The 22,248-nt window shown below is 43.6% G+C and overlaps 1 protein-coding gene across 1 annotated transcript in view; it reads right to left on the reverse strand.

Annotated features, from left to right (window-relative positions):
* Nucleotides 1–233: 233 nt before the first annotated feature.
* ankrd26 (ankyrin repeat domain containing 26) overlaps nt 234–22,248 on the reverse strand; it is a 130,446-nt gene continuing 108,431 nt past the window's right edge. The window contains exons 43-45 of the mRNA XM_029758474.1: nt 12,864–13,107; nt 9,748–9,793; nt 234–713 (exon numbers count right to left, since the gene is read on the reverse strand). Coding sequence (XP_029614334.1) covers nt 556–713; nt 9,748–9,793; nt 12,864–13,107 — 448 coding nt within the window. The 3' untranslated portion in view covers nt 234–555. The remainder of the gene's footprint in view (nt 714–9,747; nt 9,794–12,863; nt 13,108–22,248) is intronic.

The following is a 22,248-nucleotide window of genomic DNA, read 5'->3' on the forward strand; positions in this document are numbered from 1 at the left end:
AATGTGGTATTTCAGTTTTACATTTTAAATACATACGCAAACATTTCTGAAAATCTGTTGTTGCTTTGTCATGATGGGGTATTGTGTGTAGATTGATGAAGGGAAAAAAATCTATGTAATCCATTATAGAATAAGCCTGTAACGTAACAAAATGTGGAAAAAGTCAAGGGGTCTGAATACTTTTCGAATGCACTGTAAGTGCAATGTGCATCACATCTGTTTCCTTTCTTAAAAGACGTAGAATAAAGACTAAACATTTTTTTGGGGGGGAATGTGTCAGTGGAGTGGCTTTGGCCTTTAGTGTTTTTCTCAATGTGCATGTTCTTTTTATGTAAGCATGCATTGATGAGGCCCTGGGTGATGTTCATTAGAGCACCAAACGGGAGAAAACAGACTGAAACGGAAGGAATACCTGGACTTCAAAATGTCATTTTTGCCTTCCATTGCAAAACATTTCCCACCGCGTGCCCTAATAAACACCACCCAGGTCATGGTAGTGGACAGTTGTGGCTCCCTTTGGGTAGCCCAGTGATGCCTGGCCCTGCTATGGGTTGGTCAAATCATATAGTTTTTCTTGAGCACCTCCAGGTACTGCTGTGTGGCCCTGCTGACCGGGTCCTCCACCACACTGAGACCCCAACCCAGGCTAGTAGGGGAGCCCGAGGCAGAGCCCACCGGAGACATCCGGGCAGAGCCCTCAAGCTCTACTGTCGCTGTAGAGAGAGAAGACAGTGAGGGGAGAGAGAGAGACGGGGAGAGAAAGAAATGCTTAAAGGTTATGAACAGTCAAAATCATGTTTTTCATGGAATTGGATGATATTTGGATGAAACCAGATCAAAGTATGAAAAATTACTGTTGCTTCTACATTTATAAAGTTTGATCATAAAGATACTGGTCCCCTCCCCCATGTCAAACACTTGGATTCAGGAGTCGGGATTATAAAGGGGATAGAGTGGCATCACCCTCATGCTCGTTTTAATACACCAACGGTAACATCATGTTCTATTACCCAATTTAAATAAGGATTGCCTTGTAACCAACATCGAAGGTGTGTTTTCAGAGGGGCGTGGTTTATAAAGCTAGATACAGTTGAAGTCGGAAGTTTACATACACTTAGGTTGGAGTCATTACAACTCGTTTTTCAACCACTTCACAAATTTCTTGGTAACAAACTACAGTTTTGGCAAGTCGGTTAGGACATCTACCTTGTGCATGACAAGTCATTTTTCAAACAACAGTTTACAGATTATTTCACATAAAATTCACTGTATAACAATTCCAGTGGGTCAGAAGTTTACATACACTAAGTTGACTGTGCCTTTAAACAGCTTGGAAAATCCCAGATGTCATGGCTGTAGAAGCTTCTGATAGGCTAATTGACATAATTTGAGTCAATTGGAGGTGTACCTGTGGATGGATTTCAAAGCTTACCTTCAAACTCAGTGCCTCTGCTTGACATCATGGGAAAATCAAAAAAAAATCAGCCAAGACCTCAGAAAAAAAATATAGACCTCCACAAGTCTGGTTCATCCTTGGGAGCAATTTCCAAATGCCCGAAGGTAACACGTTCATCTGTACAAACAATAGTACGCAAGTATAAACACCATGGGACCACGCAGCCGTCATACCGCTCAGGAAGGAGACGCGTTCTGTCTCCTAGAGATGAACGTACTTTGGTGCGAAAAGTGCAAATCAATCCCAGAACAACAGCAAAGGACGTTGTGAAGGCCGCTCAGCAAGGAAGAAGCCACTGCTCCAAAACTGATATAAAAAAGCCAGACTACGGTTTGCAACTGCACATGTGGACAAAGGTAGTACTTTTTGGGGAAATGTCCTATGGTCTGATGAAACAAAAGTAGAACTGTTTGGCCATAATGACCATCGTTATGTTTGGAGGAAAAAGGGGGAGGCTTGCAAGCCAAAGAACACCATCCCAACCGTGAAGCACGGGGGTGGAAGCATCATGTTGTGGGGGTGCTTTGCTGCAGGAGGGACTGGTGCACTTCACAAAATAGATGACATCATGAGGGAGAAAAATGATGTAGATATATTGAAGCAACATCTCAAGACATCCGTCAGGAACTTAAAGCTTGGTCGCAAATGGCTCTTCCAAATGGACAATGACCCCAAGCATACTTCCAAAGTTGTGGCAAAACGGCTTAAGGACAACAAAGTCAAGCCCTGACCTAAAATCCTTTTGAAAATGTGTGGTCAGAACTGAAAAAGCGTGTACGAGCAAGAAGGCCTACAAACCTGACTCAGTTACACCAGCTCTGTCAGGAGGAATGGGCAAAAATTCACCCAACTTATTGTGGGAAGCTTGTGGAAGGCTACCCGCAACGTTTGACCCAAGTTAAACAATTTAAAGGCAATGCTACCAAATACTAATTGACTGTATGTAAACTTCTGACCCACTGGGAATGTGAAGAAAGAAATATTAGCTGAAATAAATAATTTTCCACTATATCACATTCTTAAAATAAAGTGGTGATCCTAACTGACCTAAAACAGGGAATTTGTAGTAGGATTAAATGTCAGGAATTGTGAAAAACTGAGTTTAAATGTATTTGGCTAAGGTGTATGTAAACTTCCGACTTTAGCTGTAGCTACTCTACTGGTGCCAAAATGTTACTGTAGGGAGTCAGCAAATATAATTAAAAGTTCAATATTAATCTATGGCAAAGGTACTTAAACAGTACTGTTCAAAATTTGGACACACCTTCTCATCAAGGGTTTTTCTTTATTTTACAATTTTCTACATTGTAGAATAATAATGAAGACATCAAAACAATGAAATAACACGTACGGAGTCATGTAGAAACCAAAAAAAGTGTTAAACAAATCAAAATATATTCTATATTTGAGATTCTTCGAAGTTGCCACCCTTTGCCTTGATGACATCTTTGCACACTCTTGGCATTCTCTCAACCAGCTTCATGAGATAGTCATCTAGTGTTCCAAGATGGCGTAGGAGTCGGACGTCGGTTATTGTCGTCTTGTCCCGTTCCGTGTATACAGTGAGGGAAAAAAGTATTTGATCCCTTGCTGATTATGTACGTTTGCCCACTGACAAAGAAATGATCTGTCTATAATTTTAATGGTAGGTTTATTTGAACAGTGAGAGAAAGAATAACAAACAAATCCAGACAAACGCATGTCAAAAATGTTATAAATTGACTTGCATTTTAATGAGGGAAATAAGTATTTGACCCCCTCTCAATCAGAAAGATTTCTGGCTCCCAGGTGTCTTTTATACAGGTAACGAACTGAGATTAGGAGCACACTCTTAAAAGGAGTGCTCCTCATCTCAGCTTGTTACCTGTATAAAAGACACCTGTCCACAGAAGCAATCAATCAATCAGATTCCAAACTCTTCCCCATGGCCAGAGCTCTCCAAGGATGTCAGGGACAAGATTGTAGACCTACACAAGGCTGGAATGGGCTACAAGACCATCGCCAAGGAGCTTGGTGAGAAGGTGACAACAGTTGGTGCGATTATTCGCAAATGGAGGAAACACAAAAGAACTGTCAATCTCCCTTGGCCTGGGGCTCCATGCAAGATCTCACCTCGTGGAGTTGCAATGATCATGAGAACGGTGAGGAATCAGCCCAGAACTACACGGGAGGATCATGTCAATGATCTCAAGGCAGCTGGGACCATAGTCACCAAGAAAACAATTGGTAACACACTACGCCGTGAAGGACTGAAATCCTGCAGCGCCCGCAAGGTCCCCCTGCTCAAGAAAGCACATATACATGCCTGTCTGAAGTTTGCCAATGAACATCTGAATGATTCAGAGGACAACTGGGTGAGTGTTGTGGTCTGATGAGACCAAAATGGAGCTTTTTGGCAACAACTCAACTTGCCGTGTTTGGAGGAGGAGGAATGCTGCCTATGACCCCAAGAACACCATCCCCACCGTCAAACATGGAGGTGGAAACATTATGCTCTGGGGGTGTTTTTCTGCTAAGGGGACAGGACAACTTCACCGCATCAAAGGGACGATGGACGGGGCCATGTATCGTCAAATCTTGGGTGAGAACCTCCTTCCCTCAGCCAGGGCATTGAAAATGGGTCGTGGATGGGTATTCCAGCATGACAATGACCCAAAACACACGGCCAAGGCAACAAAGGAGTGGCTCAAGAAGAAGCACATTAAAGGTCCTGGAGTGGCCTAGCCAGTCTCTAGACCTTAATCCCATAGAAAATCTGTGGAGGGAGCTTAAGGTTCGAGTTGCCAAACGTCAGCCTCGAAACCTTAATGACTTGGAGAAAATCTGCAAAGAGGAGTGGGACAAAATCCCTCCTGAGATGTGTGCAAACCTGGTGGCCAACTACAACTACAACTACGTCTGACCTCTGTGACTGCCAACAAGGGTTTTGCCACCAAGTACTAAGTCATGTTTTGCAGAGGGGTCAAATATTTGTTTCCCTCATTAAAATGCAAATCAACTAATAACATTTTTGACATGTGTTTTTCTGGATTTTTTTGTTGTTATTCTGTCTCTCACTGCTCAAATAAACCTACCATTAAAATTATAGACTGATCATTTCTTTGTCAGTGGGCAAACGTACAAAATCAGCAGGGGATCAAATACTTTTTTTCCCTCACTGTATATCGTTTTCTTCCTAAATATTTTGCATATATTTTTAATCTCAATTTCCATCTACGGACTGAACATACTCTCCGGCAACCCGCATCACCCAATTTGGTACGGATCTGCTATTTTCTATACTTTAGAACCGGAACCCCCATCAGCAGCTAGCCAGCTACTAGCTAGAAGTCAGTTAGCCACTGCTAGCGGTCATCACCGTTAATTCGGACATCAGCCAGCCTCAGCCCGGTCAATTCCTGCCAGTCTGCAAAGCGCGATATCAACCCAGAGCATATCGGACTGCTTTTCTCTATCACATCTCCGGATTCATACTGCAAGCTCTGAACCTTAACACTGGGTCATTGCAGCTATCTAGCTGCTATCCAAGTGGCTACTCCTGGCTAACGCCTATGTCCTGAAGTAAGCACCAGTTAGCCTGGAGCTAGCCTCAAGCTAGGCCCATCTCCCGGCTAGCCGAAGAGATTCCATCGGACAATTTTCCTGGGCTACAATACCTCTCTTGCCAATTGGCCTGGACCCCTTTACTGCCGACACGGAGCCCCACCGATCCATCATGACTGGTCTGCCGACGTAACCGTCCGAGGGGGTTTCTACAGGCTCTTCCGTTGCAACATACCCCGCAGGCCAATCTGCTAGCCCCGGCCTGCTAGCTGTCTGAATCGGCGTGTCTCCAGTTCGCCTAGCTACTCACTGGACCCTATGATCACTCGGCTACACATGCCTCTCCCTAATGTCAATATGCCTTGTCTACTGCTGTTTTGGTTAGTGATAATTGTCTGATTTCCCTGTAAAGCCTTAATATTCCTTAGCTAGCCCTTTTGTTCCACCCCCCACACATGCAGTGATCTCACCTGGCTCTCATCGTCACTCAATGCCTAGGCTTACCTCCACTGTACTCACATCCTACCATATCCTTGTCTCTACATTATGCCTTGAATCTATTCTTCCGCGCCCAGAAACCTGCTCCTTTTACTCTCTGTTCCGAACGCACTAGATGACCAGTTCTTATAGCCTTTAGCCGTACCCTTATCCTACTTCTCCTCTGTTCCTCTGGTGATGTAGAGGTTAACCCAGGCCCTGCAGCCCCTAGCATCACTCCCATTCCCCAGGCGCTCTCATTTGTTGACTTCTGTAACTGTAAAAGCCTTGGTTTCACGCATGTTAACATTAGAAGCCTCCTCCCTAAGTTTGTTTTATTCACTGTTTTAGCACACTCAGCCAACCCAGATGTCCGAGCCGTGTCTGAATCCTGGCTTAGGAAGGCCACCAAAAATCCTGACATTTCCATCCCTAACTATAACATTTTCCGTCAAGATAGAATTGCCAAAGGGGGCGGAGTTGCAATCTACTGCAGCGATAGCCTGCAGAGTTCTGTCATATTATCCAGGACTGTGCACAAACAATTAGAGCTTCTACTTTTAAAAATTGGCGCTTGTTAAAGACCCCTTCAGCCCCCAGCTGTGCCCTGGACACCATATGTGAATTGATCGCCCCCCCATCCATCTTCAGAGTTCGTCCTGTTAGGTGACCTAAACTGGGACATGCTTAACACCCCCGCCGTCCTACAATCTAAGCTAGATGCCCTCAATCTCTCACAAACTATCAAGGATCCTACCAGGTACAACCCTAAATCCGTAAACATTGGCACCCTCTTAGATATCATCCTGACCAACCTGCCCTCTAAATACACCTCTGCTGTCTTCAACCAGGATCTCAGCAATCACTGCCTGTGTGCGTAATGGGTCTGTGGTCAAACGACCATCCCTCATCACTGTCAAACGCTCCCTAAAACACTTCAGCGAACAGGCCTTTCCAATCAACTGGACTGGGTATCCTGGGAGGATATTGGACCTTATCCCGTCAGTAGAAGATGCCTGGTTGCTCTCCAAAAGTGCTTTCCTCACCATCTTAAATAAGCATGCCCCATTCAAAAAATGTAGAACCGCCCTTGACCAGCACAAAAACATCCTGTGGCGTTTTGCATTAGCATCGAATAGCCCCCGCGATATGCAACTTTTCAGGGAAGTCAGGAACCAATATACTCAGTCAGTTAGGAAAGCTAAGGCTAGCATTTTCAAACAGAAATTTGTATCCTGTAGCACTAATTCCAAAATGTTTTGGGACACTAAAGTCCATGGAGAATAAAAGCACCTCCTCCCAGCTGCCCACTGCTCTGAGGACTTATAGATTACCAGCAAACTGGATGTAGTCTATCACAGTGCCATCCGTTTTGTCACTAAAGCCTCATATACTACCCACTACTGCGACCTGTATGCTCTCGTTGGCTGGCCCTCAGTACATATTAGTCGCCAAACCCACTGGCTCCTGGTCACCTATAAGTCTTTGCTAGGTAAAGCCCCGCCTTATCTCAGCTCACCATAGCAAAACCCACCCGTTGCACGCACTCCAGCAGGGATCATCCCCAAAGCCAACACTCCATTTGGCCGCCTTTCCTTCCAGTTCTCTGCTGCCAATGACTGGAACGAACTGCAAAAATCACTGAAGCTGGAGACTCATATCTCCCTCTCTAACTTTAAGCATCAGCTGTCAAAGCAGCTTACCGATCACTGCACCTGTACACAGCCAATCTGTAAATAGCACACCCAACTAACTCATCCCCATATGATTACTTACCCTCTTGCTCTTTTCCACCCCAGTATCTCTACTTGCACATGAATCATCTGCACATCTATCACTCCAGTGTTAATGCTAAATTGTAATTAATTTGCCTCTATGGCCTATTTACTGCCTTACCTCCCTACTTTTCTACATTTGCACACACTGTACAAAGATTGTTCTATTGTGTTATTGATTGTACGTTTGTTTATGTGTAACTCTGTGTTGTTGTTTTTGTTGCACTGCCTTGCTTTATCTTGGCCAGGTCGCAATTGTAAATGAGAATTGGTCTCTACTGACCTACCTGGTTAAATAAAGATGAAATATATATAAAATAAAAAAATGTGGAATGCATTTTAATTGCTAAAAGTTATTTTTGTGGAATTTCTTTCCTTCTTAATGTGTTTGAGCCAATCAGATGTGTTATGACAAGGTAGGGGTGGTACACAGAAGATAGCCCTATTTGGTAAAAGACCAAGTCCATATTATGGCAAGAACAGCTCAACGAAGCAAAGAGAACGACAATCCATCATTACTTTAAGACATAAAGGTCAGTCAATTCGGAAGGACACCAATAAGAAGAAGAGACGTGTTTCGGCCAAGAAATACGAGCAATGGACGTAAGACTGGTGGAAATCTGTCCTTTGGTCTGATGAGTCCAAATTTTAGATTTTTGGTTGCAACCGCCGTGCCTTTGTGAGACGCAGAGTAGGTGAACAGATGATCTCTGCATGTGTGGTTCCCACCGTGAAGCATGGAGGAGGAGTTGTGATGGTGTGGGGGTGCTTTGCTGGGACACGGTCAGGGATTCATTAAGAATTCAAGGCACACTTAACTAGCATGGCTACCACAGCATTCTGCAGTGATACGCCATCCCATCTGGTTTGCGCTTAGTGGGACAATCATTCGTTTTTCAACAGGACAATGACACAACACACCTCCAGGCTGTGTAAGGGCTATTTGACCAAGAAGGAGAGTGATGGAGTGCTTCATCAGATGACCTGGCCTCCACTATCACCAGACCTCAACCCAATTGAGATTATTTGGGATGAGTGGGACCGCAGAGTGAAGGAAAAGCAGCCAACAAGTGCTCAGTATATGTGGGAACTCCTTCAAGACTGTTGGAAAAGCATTCCAGATGAAGCTGGTTGAGAGAATGCCAAGAGTGTGCAAAGCTGTCATCAAGGCAAAGGATGGCTACTTTGAAGAATCTCAATTATAAAATATATTTACAATACACTTTTTTGGTTACTACATGATTCCATGTGTGTTCTTTGATAGTTTTGATGTCTTCACTATTATTCTACAATGTAGGATAATGGAATGACCCTGGAATGAGTAGGTGTGTCCCAACTTTTAACTGGTACTGTATGTTTCCCCTTTCATCTGTGTCGGGTGTTAGCTAGTTACTGGCTTGGTAGGTATTCATGAAGGCTGGGTTTCTGTACAGCACTTTGAGATATCAGCTGATGTAAGAAGGGCTATATAAATACATTTGATTTGATTTTCAGCCAGCATAGAACAAAAGGGGGGGAAGGGTTGTTAAAAATTAAGACGCGGTTGTCATGTCAACACAACTGCACGACAGCGTCGATGGAAACAGGAAGTTTCGGTACAATTTTAAAAACGCAGACAGATAATTTGTTCATTCGACATGGTGGGATCTTTGTATCGGTAAAATGTATAATGCAAGAAATGGCGGTGGAAACACCTTTATGTGCAAACATTGACATAATAACCATCATATCAAAGTAAATTTGGAGTCACGTGATGACATGCTGTGTGTGGTCCTTCCACTACGACTTGGGAATCCATGCTGTTTAAATTAGGCTACAGATGAAATAAAATATGATGAACTTCACAGGGTGGTGAAAGTGGCACCAAACGGAGCTTGATGCTCATTTCCAATAAATGTTAAGGGTCTTATTCTGGTGACATATGATCAATGCTTTACTGCCATTTTGACAAATAAAAACATTCTCGCTCTTTATCCACAATCCACAGCCTACCCACAGATCCTACACACACCGTATCTGCGAGCTGTTGTCCAGCGTAGGCACATTTTCTTTTAATGTGGATTTTCAAACATTTGCATGAAAATCTGTTGCCAATTGGATGGAAACCTAGCTATTGATGCAATATCATGCTGTTTGAGTTGCTTAGTGTATCACCAAATTGCCTCCCCGCCCACTAAGCCTGTCTTTTTAAACTTCCTGGCATTTAGCCATGAGAGAATGTACTTGATATTTATAGGTGATATTTTAGTCACTCAAAAGGCTATTTTACATGGGAATCAGAATGACTGTTCGGGACCTTTAATTTCTTAGCTAGTGTGTAAAATATATATTTTTTGCAATAATCTGGACTTGTTCTTCTAGTATTAGAATTTAAAAACAAATACATAATTTCCAGATCTGAAAATACAATCCTGTTATTTTGTGTTATTAAAATGATAAAATTATCTAATGTGTCATATGTTATGGACATAATTAAGTCCCTGCATAAACACTTACCATGGTCCAACTCCTTTGATATGTTTCTCTCCAATTCATTCTGCATCTAGAAAAGAAGAGCAAGCATATTCTGAGAAATGGTGGTATAACCAAAATCTTTATCACTGCTGTGGGCTTTTAAACAAGAAACAATTTAAACATTATATATATTTTTTTATATAATGGATATCCTTATTAAACAAAAAGAACTTGTATCATCTGAAAAGTAGAGGACCACTTTCCATAAAAAGAGGGAAATTGCCCGCTTTACTTGTTGGTGTTAAATCCACTTAACATAAGCTAATGTTGGTAAATTGTGCTTGATGAAAAAAGGCATACAGAACTGCATGAGAAAAAGCACTGCAATTTTTGCAAAAACAGAGCATGCAAGCAAAGCTCTGCTTCAGCCTATATGGAAACCGAATGGTGTTTCTATAGTGGTTGAATTACACCAACTGAACAGTGTTCACTGTTCGATTCTATTACTGGGATGTCAGTGACTTTTAAGATGAGGGAAGACGATAATTGTTTTTATGAGCATGGCCTTATTTCTATTGCAACATATTGGATGACTGTCATTCATATTTCATTCACCAAGCTCGATGTAACATCGATAGGTTTAGGCTATGAACATGATACTGATATTTTCAGTTTAAGAAAGGATTTTCAACAGAATCGAAGAAATTAATACACCCCTGATTACACACAAACAGTTTTCATAGCAGCCACATACAAAGAGCATGATCATTTTGCTGTTGTATAATTCCTTCTCGCATCTACGCACTCTCCTCCTTTCACCTTTTCCATTCGCTTTTGGACTTCAGTACACAACCCATCAGCTGTGACCAGGAAAAAAGTACTTTCCAAGCCAAACCATATAAGCTTGGTACAGTGTACTGCAGTTTAGCAGTTACACCGGCGGGCCCCGGTGGCAAGAAATTAATACAACCAAAACCTTACCTTGTAAGAGTTCCAGTGTTGGATAGCCATAGCCACCTAGCTAACATAGCGTCCCTCTCTATTTGATGCAGGTGTTTGAGTAAGCTAAACTAGCTAGCTGCATTTGCTAGCTAAGTGAGATTCTCTTTTTACTAAATATAGCTAGCTCTCTCACTCTCTTGCTTCTACAACTTTAAAGAAATGTATTTGTTCAAAAGTGTTAAACCATTGTTTTTCGCTCACATTTTATACACTGCTGTGCTAACTAGCTGTAGTTTATGCTTTCAGTACTAGATTCATTCTCCGATCCTTTGATTGGGTGGACAACATGTCAGTTCATGCTGCAAGAGCTCTGATTGGAGGATGTCTGCCAACCTGAAGTTGTCATAATTACTGTGTAAGTCTATGGAAGGGGGTTAGAACCATGAACCTCATAGGTTTTGTATTGAAGTTTTTTTTACACAGAGGACGGAAGCTTGGTGTCCTCCAGCTACACCATGGTGCTAACCTACAGAGTGCTGTTGAGGCTACTGTAGACCTTAATTACACAACAGTGTGTTTTAATCAATTATTTGGTGACATGAATATATTTAGTATAGTTTTATATAAAATTGAAACTAATGTTTCACTATTTTTATAAAAATCTCTGAGGAGCCTCTCGTTTGATCATTTCAACAAGCACAACACCTCAACAAGACAATACAGTAGCTGCTTTTGCTGCAGTTTTATTTAACAGATACAGAACACATTGTATTTCATTTAAATCTAGTCAATTGTTCCTGAAACTCCTGACAGACAGAAAATCTCCTATGACAGACAGTTGTCACAGCAAAACGGGCTCCAAGGAATTCACAAGTGTTTCGACAAATTGTGTTTCTCTCAATTCCTCTCTAAAATGCAAAATCATAGTTTTGACATCTGTGACAACTGGCCTGCGTTCAGTGGGACACAACGCTGCGGGAGGTTCAGATTTAAATTGTAGGCCTATAATGTAAAGCAGAGTCTCCAACCCTGTTCCTTGAGAGCTACCATCCTGTAGGTTTTAGCTCCTGATTCTAATAAATAAGCTGAATCAGGTTAGTTGCAACTGGGGTTGGAGCAAAACCTACAGGAGCATAGCTCTCCAGGAACAGGGTTGAGAGCCCTGATGTAGAGCAACCATGCCTCTCTGACATGTAGAATAAGGAATTACACCTGGTCTATACGTGCCATTTCTATGTGTAACTTTTGCCAAACTGAACGTGACCTGTATTACTTGATAGGACCCTGATGCAGCTACAATGGGTAGCCCTAAAGCTAACTGAACTAGCACTGGGTGCATACACTTTCGCTTGTCTGGGGCACCGGGTGGGTGGAGTTTACAGATTTTTGACCATTCTATTTCTCATAAAGAGAAATGTCCACCCACCTGGGGCACTGGCCAAGCGAAAACAAATTCACCCCCTCTCACATGCTGTGAAACCATGGTTGTGTGTGGAGTGTTGCAAGCGTGGGCCAATGGGAAGGTGAGGGGAGAGGCCCAATGTGAGGGGGAGAGAGGAGGGTCAGAGGAGAGTGAAGCAGCAGCATGTGCAGGTCAGTCAGCTAACACACACACCTACACACCTGGTCATGAGTCTGGCTGAAGAGAGGAGAGATGAGAGACAGACTTTTGAGCTAGAAGCTGAAGGATTGAGAAATAGAGAGGTTAGGCACAAAGTCCCACTATAAGAAAACTCTAAAAGAATAGGAAGGAAGGAAAGATGGCGAGAGAAGAATAGAGGTGATACAGGATGGACATTTAGTCATATATAGGTCTAGTGAGAAAAGGAAGAAATACAGCACTTGGAAAAAAATGTAAGCAAAGCATTAGAACAGTTTTGTCATTCAGCTTCATTTAACGACTGACACTTTTATAAAAAATGTTAATTACAATGTAACTACACTGCCAGTTACATAAAATCAACAAAAAGTACACTGCTAACTCCCAATTATGACACCATGGAGATGGGATATGTTACAAAAATGGTCAAAAGTAAACCAAGGCAACTTGAATGCATGGAAACCCAATGCAACATCCCCTCACAAGTCAAAAAGGTTAGTTAAGTCAAGTCAAAAATATACTAAAGCTCCAAAAACGTGAACTATCCCTTTAAGCAATGTGGAACACAGTCCCTGTATATTTGCTATTGCCATTCAGAATTCAGTCAGCCCGTTACCTTAGCCAGGTAAGCCTCCACCCTGCTGCTCTGACCCCCATCCCCCAGGGGGCTGAGGAGAGGCCCTCCCAGGCTCCTGTTGAGGGGCCCCAGCGTTGCCCCGTAGGCCCCTACCGACCCCAGGGAGCCCATGTCCAGAGGCCCGCCAAGGCTGCCGTTGACAATGCTGCTGGCTATCAGGGACTTGCTGCGGTGGCGCTCGCTCATCAGCTTGGTGTTGGCCTCCGCCAGCTGCTCATTGGACCTAGGAGGGATGACGCAGAGAAGCACCATGACTGGTGGTTCAGCATTCAGATTTGGGGTTGCAAAATTCCAGAAATGTTCCCAAAATTCCCAGGTTTTTCAGAAATCCTGGTTGGAGGATTTCCCCAAAAAACTGCAATTTGGGGAAAGTTTGTGGAATACAGTACAACTGTGGTTTCGCAGCGTGTCAGAGGGTGAGTGGGGTCGCATTTGTGGGTGAGTAACGAACTGACGGGTCAACCAAATAGGCAGTTCAACCCGGGACATTAAGCCTATTCAATGCAACAACAAAACACTTTGGTAACACTGTACTGTAGGTGTCCTTATGCATGTGTTTATAAAGCCTTTATAACATCTATATAACACATAAGAGGGGTGGGCAAACGTTTTGGCTTGAGGGCCACATTGGGATTTAGAAAATCAACGGAGGGCCGCACAGATACTTTTCTTTACTGATATCTTTGTCAAAAAAGGGCAGTTATTTGAAAATATATATAGTTTTAGACATTCAAGAGTTTTAACCCATAATGATCATTCCAGTCTTTCGGACAAGTAGGAGAGATTTTTTACTTGTCCAAATATACAAAATGTTTTGTAACAGCCTTTTTACATCAATGTAGGATGCAAGGAACCACTTTACAAAATGAATTGCATTACTATCTTTTTTTTACCATAATCAGACAAAAATGTAGGCTACACCATGGCTATTGGATTAAGGCTCTCCTAGAGAACGGTTGGCTACCCTTGGTAGCCTACAAAAAATTGCAACATTTAAATTACAACCTCGAAATTAAGGGCGTCATCGATCGGGCGATAAAAAGTATGTCTACGGTTCAAAACAGACTCTGGGACAGTTCTGGAAGAACAGATCCAAAATTCATACAACAACTGCACATTAAAATATTTAAGAAAAGCAATAAGCTGATGAAACAGATCAGACCCTTTATCTTAAAATATTGAAGTTTTATTTATTCATATTATCAGCTCAATAAAGCACACATGGGTGTAGGCTAGGATTATGCCTTTGATAGCAGGGGAAAAAAGAACGTTGATTTGAAAACCAATAGATGAGAAAAATGCTGGTTTCAAAGGCATATTAAGTATTTCTAAAATAATTCCCTCAACGTGTGGTGCATTCGAAAAGTATTCAGACCCCTTGACTTTTTAAACAATTTATGTTACAGCCTTATTCTAAAATGGATTGAATAAATGTTTTCCTCATCAATCTACACACAATACCCCATAATGACAAAGCGAAAATAGTACACTGCTCAAAAAAATAAAGGGAACACAAACAACACAATGTAACTCCAAGTCAATCACACTTCTGTGAAATCAAACTGTCCACTTGGGAAGCAACACTGATTGACAATAAATTTTGCATGCTGTTGTGCAAATGGAATAGACAACAGGTGGAAATTATAGGCAATTAGCTAGACACCCCCAATAAAGAAGTGGTTCTGCAGGTGGGGACCACAGACCACTTCTCAGTTCCGATGCTTTCTGGCTGATGTTTTGGTCACTTTTGAATGCTGGCGGTGCTTTCACTCTAGTGGTAGCATGAGACGGAGTCTACAACCCACACAAGTGGCTCAGGTAGTGCAGCTCATCCAGGATGGCACATCAATGCGAGCTGTGGCAAGAAGGTTTGCTGTGTCTGTCAGCGTAGTGTCCAGAGCATAGAGGCGCTACCAGGAGACAGGCCAGTACATCAGGAGACGTGGAGGAGGCCGTAGGAGGGCAACAACCCAGCAGCAGGACCGCTACCTCCGCCTTTGTGCAAGGAGGAGCAGGAGAAGCACTGCCAGAGCCCTGCAAAATGACCTCCAGCAGGCCACAAATGTGCATGTGTCTGCTCAAACGGTCAGAAACAGACTCCATGAGGGTGGTATGAGGGCCCGACGTCCACAGGTGGGGGTTGTGCTTACAGCCCAACACCGTGCAGGACGTTTGGCATTTGCCAGAGAACAACAAGATTGGCAAATTCGCCACTGGCGCCCTGTGCCCTTCACAGATGAAAGCAGGTTCACACTAAGCACGTGACAGACGTGACAGAGTCTGGAGACGCCGTGGAGAACGTTCTCTGCCTGCAACATCCTCCAGCATGACCAGTTTGGAGGTGGGTCAGTCATGGTGTGGGGTGGTATTTCTTTGGGGTGCCGCACAGCCCTCCATGTGCTCGCCAGAGGTAGCCTGACTGCCATTAGGTACCGAGATGAGATCCTCAGACCCCTTGTGAGACCATATGCTGGTGCGGTTGGCCCTGGGTTCCTCCTAATGCAAGACAATGCTAGACATCATGTGGCTGGAGTGTGTCAGCAGTTCCTGCAAGAGGAAGGCATTGATGCTATGGACTGGCCCGCCCGTTCCCCAGACCTGAATCCAATTGAGCACATCTGGGACATCATGTCTCTCTCCATCCACCAACGCCACGTTGCACCACAGACTGTCCAGGAGTTGGCGGATGCTTTAGTCCAGGTCTGGGAGGAGATCCCTCAGGAGACCACCTCATCAGGAGCATGCCCAGGCGTTGTAGGGAGGTCATACAGGCACGTGGAGGCCACACACACTACTGAGCCTAATTTTGACTTGTTTTAAGGACATTACATCAAAGTTGGATCAGCCTGTAGCGTGGTTTTCCACTTTAATTTTGAGTGTGACTCCAAATCCAGACCTCCATGGGTTGATAAATTGGATTTCCATTTATTATTATTGTGTGATTTTGTTGTCAGCTCATTCAACTATGTAAAGGAAAAAGTATTTAGTAAGATTTTCTTTCATTCAGATCTAGGATGTGTTGTTTAAGTGCTCCCTTTATTTTTTGGAGCAGTATATTTCATTGATATAAAGAACCATTTCAAAGTAGAGGAGTGTAGGCAAGAGATAGAATATTTCTTTGTTTTCATTGTTGACAAAGATGGAATATGGAATATCCCATTAGCAAGGAAGCTATGGCCGTTACTAAATTAGTGATTAAAGATCTATGGGACATGGGTATAGTTGAAAAGACACATTCTGCCGACATGCTGTTCATACTCTTGACAATGAATTGAGCTGCACAGGTCACAGCTGCTCGTTGGAACAAATGGTCTACTGTGCTGGAGGCTCCTAACATCATCATACAACGTGGCACACCATGTAATCCAGCTACTCTGATGGTTCCTCCAGATACCACATTACTTGAACACGACTGTTGTGAGTTGGTTTTGGATCAGCTTTCTGATGGGTTTACTAAAAGTAATCCGTTGGAAAACCCTGAGTTTATCTTTTACACAGATGGTTCAAGCATTGTGGAGGGGGGTATGAGGAAGGCAGGCTTGGCAGTTACTACAATGGTAAAAAAAAAAAGTAAAAATTTAACAGAGACATTAGGACCTTATCAAGATTTGCTCATAACGAGGTCAGCAGTGAAAGTCCAGGGAAAATCACGATGGATACATGTTACTCACTGCAAGGTTGTCCATTTTGATGACAATGCGGAGCCTGGAGAATAAAGAACTGATTGGCCCCTGATTGCTAATCAATGATCAGAACCTGAAAAGCTTATATGTTGTACACTGCAGTCATGAAATTAGGGATATCTAGGTGAAATGTTCAACTTTTTCCTGCAAAATCGGGAAATGTTTACTTTGGGAAATCTATGTGAAATATCAATCTCTCTTGAAACCAGGACATGTTACTTTCACTTTTTTGTTTCCTTCGTTACAGGTTATGAGGATCTACCGTCTGAAGCAATATCCCTTGACCCAAGGACTATACCTAAAATGATACAAGATCACTGGTGAAGTGTTCATTAGAGACGCCCTTACCAGTGGAACAGAAGAAGAATTCCTCACTACCGGCAGGCTGTCAGAATATAATTTTTAATAGTTATCTATGAGGGACTGATACCAGTGTGGAAGAGCTGGTCACTTTTAAAGGACTTGGTGAATGAGTACCTTGACAGGGCTTTGTGATGGCCACTCCAATACCTTGACTTTGTTGTCCTGAAGCCATTTTGCCACAACTTTGGAAGTATGCTTGGGGTCATTGTCCATTTGGAAGACCCATTTGCGACCAAGCTTTAACTTCCTGACTGATGTCTTGAGATGTTGCTTCAATATATCCACGTAATTTTCCTCCCTCATGAAGCCATCTATTTTGTGAAGTGCACCAGTCCCTCCTGTAGCAAAGCACCCCCACAACATGATGCTACCACCCCCGGGCTTCACGGTTGGGATGGTGTTCTTTGGTTTGCAAGCCTCCACACCTTTTTCCTCCAAACATAACGATGGTCATTATGGCCAAACAGTTCTATTTTTGTTTCATCAGACCAGAGGACATTTCTCCAAAAAGAACCATCTATGTCCCTATGTGCATTTGCAAACCATAGTCTGGCTTTTTTATGGCAGTGGCTTCTTCCTTGCAGAGCAGCTTTTCAGGTTAGGTCGATCTGGGACTCGTTTTACTGTGGATATAGATACTTTTGTACCTGTTTCCTCCAGCATCTTCACAAGGTCCTTTGCTGTTGTTCTGGGATTGATTTGCACTTTTTGCACCATAGTACGGTAACTCTATAAAGAACCGCTCTTGTGGCACCGCAAACCCGAACGTGGAACCTTCAGGCATTTGGAAATTGCTCCCAAGGATGAACCAGACTTGTGGAGGTAAAAAAAAAAAAATCTGAGGTCTTGGCTGATTCCTTTTGATTTTCCCATGATGTCAAGCAAAGAGGCACTGAGTTTGAAGGTAGGCCTTGAAATGCATCCACAGGTACACCTCCAATTGACTCAAATGATGTCAATTAGCCCATCAGAAGCTTCAAAAGCCATGACATAATTTTCTGGAATTGTCCAAGAGGTTTAAGGCACAGTCAACTTAGTTTATGTAAACTTCTGACCCACAGGAATTTTGATATAGTGAATTACAAGTGAAATAATCTGTCTGTAAACAATTCTTGGGAAAATGACTTGTGCCATGCAAAGTAGATGTCCTAACCGACTTGCCAAAACTATAGTTTGTTAACAAGAAATTTGTGAATTTGTAAAAAAGTAATAACATACATACTAACAACTGCAACAGTGATGAATGTCGCTGGGGTGGAGGGGGTATTCAGCAGCCTGATGGTAGAAAATATTGGCCAGTCTTAGTTTTTTCCATGATGCTCCTGTACTGCCTGCATCTGAGTGATTGAAGCGGGAAGAACAGGGCATGGCTTGGGTGGCTGGTGTCTCTGATGATCTTCTTGGTCTTCCTGCGACACCTGGTGTTGTAGGTGTCCTGTAGCGCAGGCAGTGTACACCCAACGGTGCACCCTCTGAAGAACCTTGCAGTCCGTGGCAGTGCCGTACCAGGCTGTGATGCAGCCCGACAGTATGCTCTAGATGGTGCTCCTGTAAAACACTACGAGGGCCCTCTGGGAAAGGCCAAATCTCTTCATTATCCTGAGGTTGAAGAGTCGCTGTCGTGCCTTCTTCACTAGTGTCCGTTTGGTTAGATCATTTCAGCTTCTCTGAGATGTGTACGCCGAGGAATTTGAAGTTATTGACTATCTCCATGGCAATCCCGTTGATGAGCATGGGGGACTTTCCAGCCTGGTTCCTTCTGAATTCCACAAATCAGCTCCTTTGTTTTGCTAACATTAAGGGACAGGTTGTTTACCGGGCACCATGCCGTCAGAGTGCCTACCTCCTCCATGTACAGTGAGGGAAAAAAGTATTCGATCCCCTGCTGATTTTGTACGTTTGCCCACTGACAAAAATCATCAGTCTATAATTTTAATGGTAGGTTTATTTGAACAGTGAGAGACAGAATAACAACAAAAAAATCCAGAAAAACACGTAAAAAAATCTTATAAATTGATTTGCATTTTAATGAGGGAAATAAGTAATTGAACCCTCTGCAAAACATGACTTAGTACTTGGTGAAAAAACCCTTGTTGGCAGTCACAGAGATCAGACGTATGTAACCGATGTGAAATGGCTAGTTACTTAGCGGTGGTGCGCGCTAATAGCGTTTCAGTCAGTGACGTCACGCGCTCTGAGACTTGAAGAAGGGTTTCCCCTTGCGTTGCAAGGGCCGTGGCTCTTGTGGCGCGATGGGTAACGATGCTTCGGTGGGTGTCAGTTGTTGATGTGTGCAAGGGACCCCGGTTCGAGCCCGGGTTGGGGCGAAGAGAGGGACGGAACCTACACTGTTACACGTAGTTGTAGTTGGCCACCAGGTTTGCACACATCTCAGGAGGGATTTTGTCCCACTCCTCTTTGCAGATCTTCTCCAAGTCATTAAGGTTTCGAGGCTGACGTTTGGCAACTCAAACCTTCAGCTCCCTCCACAGATTTTCTATGGGATTAAGGTCTAGAGACTGGCTAGGCCACTCCAGGACCTTAATGTGCTTCTTCATGAGCCACTCCTTTGTTGCCTTGGCCGTGTGTTTTGGGTCATTGTCATGCTGGAATACCCATCCACAACCCATTTTCAATGCCCTGGCTGAGGGAAGGAGGTTCTCACCCAAGATTTGACGATACATGGCCCCGTCCATCGTCCCTTTGATGCGATGAAGTTGTCCTGTCCCCTTAGCAGAAAAACACCCCCAAAGCATAGCGTTTCCACCTCCATGTTTGACGGTGGGGATGTTGTTCTTGGGGTCATAAGTAGCATTCCTCCTCCTCCAAACACGGCGAATTGAGTTGATGCCAAAGTTCATTGGCAAACTTCAGACGGGCATGTATATGTATTCTTGAGTAGGGGGACCTTGCGGGCGCTGCAGGATTTCAGTCCTTCACGGCGTAGTGTGTTACCAATTGTTTTCTTGGTGACTATGGTCCCAGCTGCCTTGAGATCATTGACAAGATCCTCCCGTGTAGTTCTGGGCTGATTCCTCACCGTTCTCATGATCATTGCAACTCCACGAGTTGAGATCTTGCATGGAGCCCCAGGCCGAGGGAGATTGACAGTTCTTTTGTGTTTCTTCCATTTGCGAATAATCGCACCAACTGTTGTCACCTTCTCACCAAGCTGCTTGGCGATGGTCTTGTAGCCCATTCCAGCCTTGTGTAGGTCTACAATCTTGTCCCTGACATCCTTGGAGAGCTCTTTAGTCTTGGCCATGGTGGAGAGTTTGGAATCTGATTGATTGATTGCTTCTGTGGACAGGTGTCTTTTATACAGGTAACACGCTGAGATTAGGAGCACTCCCTTTAAGAGTATGCTCCTAATCTCAGCTCGTTACCTGTATAAAAGACACCTGGGAGCCAGAAATCTTTCTGAGTGAGAAGGGGTCAAATACTTGTTTCCCTCATTAAAATGCAAATCAATTTATAACATTTTTTACATGCGTTTTTCTGGATTTTTTTGTTGTTATTCTGTCTCTCACTGTTCAAATAAACCTACCATTAAAATTATAGACTGATCATTTCTTTGTCAGTGGGCAAACGTACAAAATCAGCAGGGGATCAAATACTTTTTTCCCCTCACTGTAGGCGGTCTCATCGTTGTTGGTGATCAGGCCGACTACTGTCGTGTCGTCAGCGAACTTGATGGAGTTGGAACTGTGTGAGACCACGCTGTCATCGGTATACAGAGAAAACAGGAGGGGACTGAGGACACATCCTTGTGGGGTCCCCGTGTTGAGGATCAGTGTCGAGGAGGTAATGTTTCCTACCATCACCACCTGGAGGCAACCTGTCAGGAAGTAAAGGACCCAGTTGCATAGGGAGGAGTTCAGACCCAGGGCTGTGCGCTTTGTAATGAGATTATATGGTATTGAAGGCCGAACTGTAGTCGATGAACAGAATCCTCACAAACATTTATTTTGTCCAGGTGGGTAGAGGTAGTGTGCAGTGCAATGGCAATTGTGTCATCCAGGGATCTGTAAGGTGTAGGCAAATTGGAGAGGGTTGAGTGTGTCGGGGCGGGAGGAGGTGACTTACATACATCCTCAGTGGAGACTGAGTGTGTAGCCCACGTTGTCATCGGGGGCTCTCCTCGGCAGCTTAGGGTCATTGTACTCGAATCTTGAGTAAAAAGGTGTTTAACTCGTTTGGTAGGTTGGCGTTGGTGACCGTGACGTGGCTGGCTTTCTTTTTGTAATCCATTAATTGTTAGGAGCCCCTGCCACATACGCCTTGTGTCTGACCCGCTGAATCGCTCCTCCACTTTGTCTCTATACTTGTGTTTCACCATCTTGATCGACCAGCGTAAATCATAATTGTACTGTTTAACCAAACTATTGACCCTGTTTATAAGCAGCATCTCTCGCTTTCAGTTTCCCTAGAAGGCTGTGTCATGACTGTCCTGTGAGGGTCCAAATAGGTCAGATCAGCTTTGCAAAAATAACTTCAACTAGACCCCCTCTCACCCAGAGAGGGGGGGAGAAGGGAACAGGTGGGGGTTGACAGCTCACACCCTGTAGTAAATCAAGGACAAAACATTCAGCTCTCTCCCTCTCCAAATTTACCAGAGGAAGGTGCCTTTGTTTCACAGACTTTATCCTGCCAAAACTAACACGTTCTAAAGCGAATACTGGAACAATATTACTAACATTAAAAGTGGGAAATGGTCAGAGGTGACCTAAAAGAACACTGATGTTGGTTTGGTTGGTATTTTGTCATAAAGGAAATACTTTAACTTGCAAAGTATACCAGCTGTGTGTGAAGTGTCCATCCGATGCGTTGTGCATGAAATATGAAAAATTATTAAAGTGTTCTTGTTAAGAGAGGGACACAACTTTGTACGGTCACCTGCCGGACAATCACCTGCCAGACATAAAGTCACCTGCCGGACAATCACTGGTACAGCTGATTAGCTGTCCTCAGTAAAGTATCTAGAAAATCGAATTTAAGTGGGACCATTCCATTACTCTGTTCAAATCATCATATTACACTACTCGCATCACCCCACTGGCAACCATCGACATGGCTAGCTAGCCTATCTTCAAAGAAGCATCTTCCAGAGTGAATGGAAGTAGAATAAACTCTGTAGTTCTGTTCAGGCCTACACAACAAGTCGCCAGGAACCAGACAACTGCAGAAGAGAACAGCAAAAAGCCGGATGGGGACCCCTTTTGGACAATCAGAGCCTTAGAATCTTGCCAAGAAAAGCCTAACCAACCCCCTTTCCAAGAAGGCCCAGTTAGGAGAGATACACGGCAAACCAAGGCATT

This window comes from Salmo trutta, chromosome 7 (genome assembly GCF_901001165.1).
Source record: "Salmo trutta chromosome 7, fSalTru1.1, whole genome shotgun sequence".
Lineage (NCBI taxonomy): Eukaryota > Metazoa > Chordata > Actinopteri > Salmoniformes > Salmonidae > Salmo > Salmo trutta.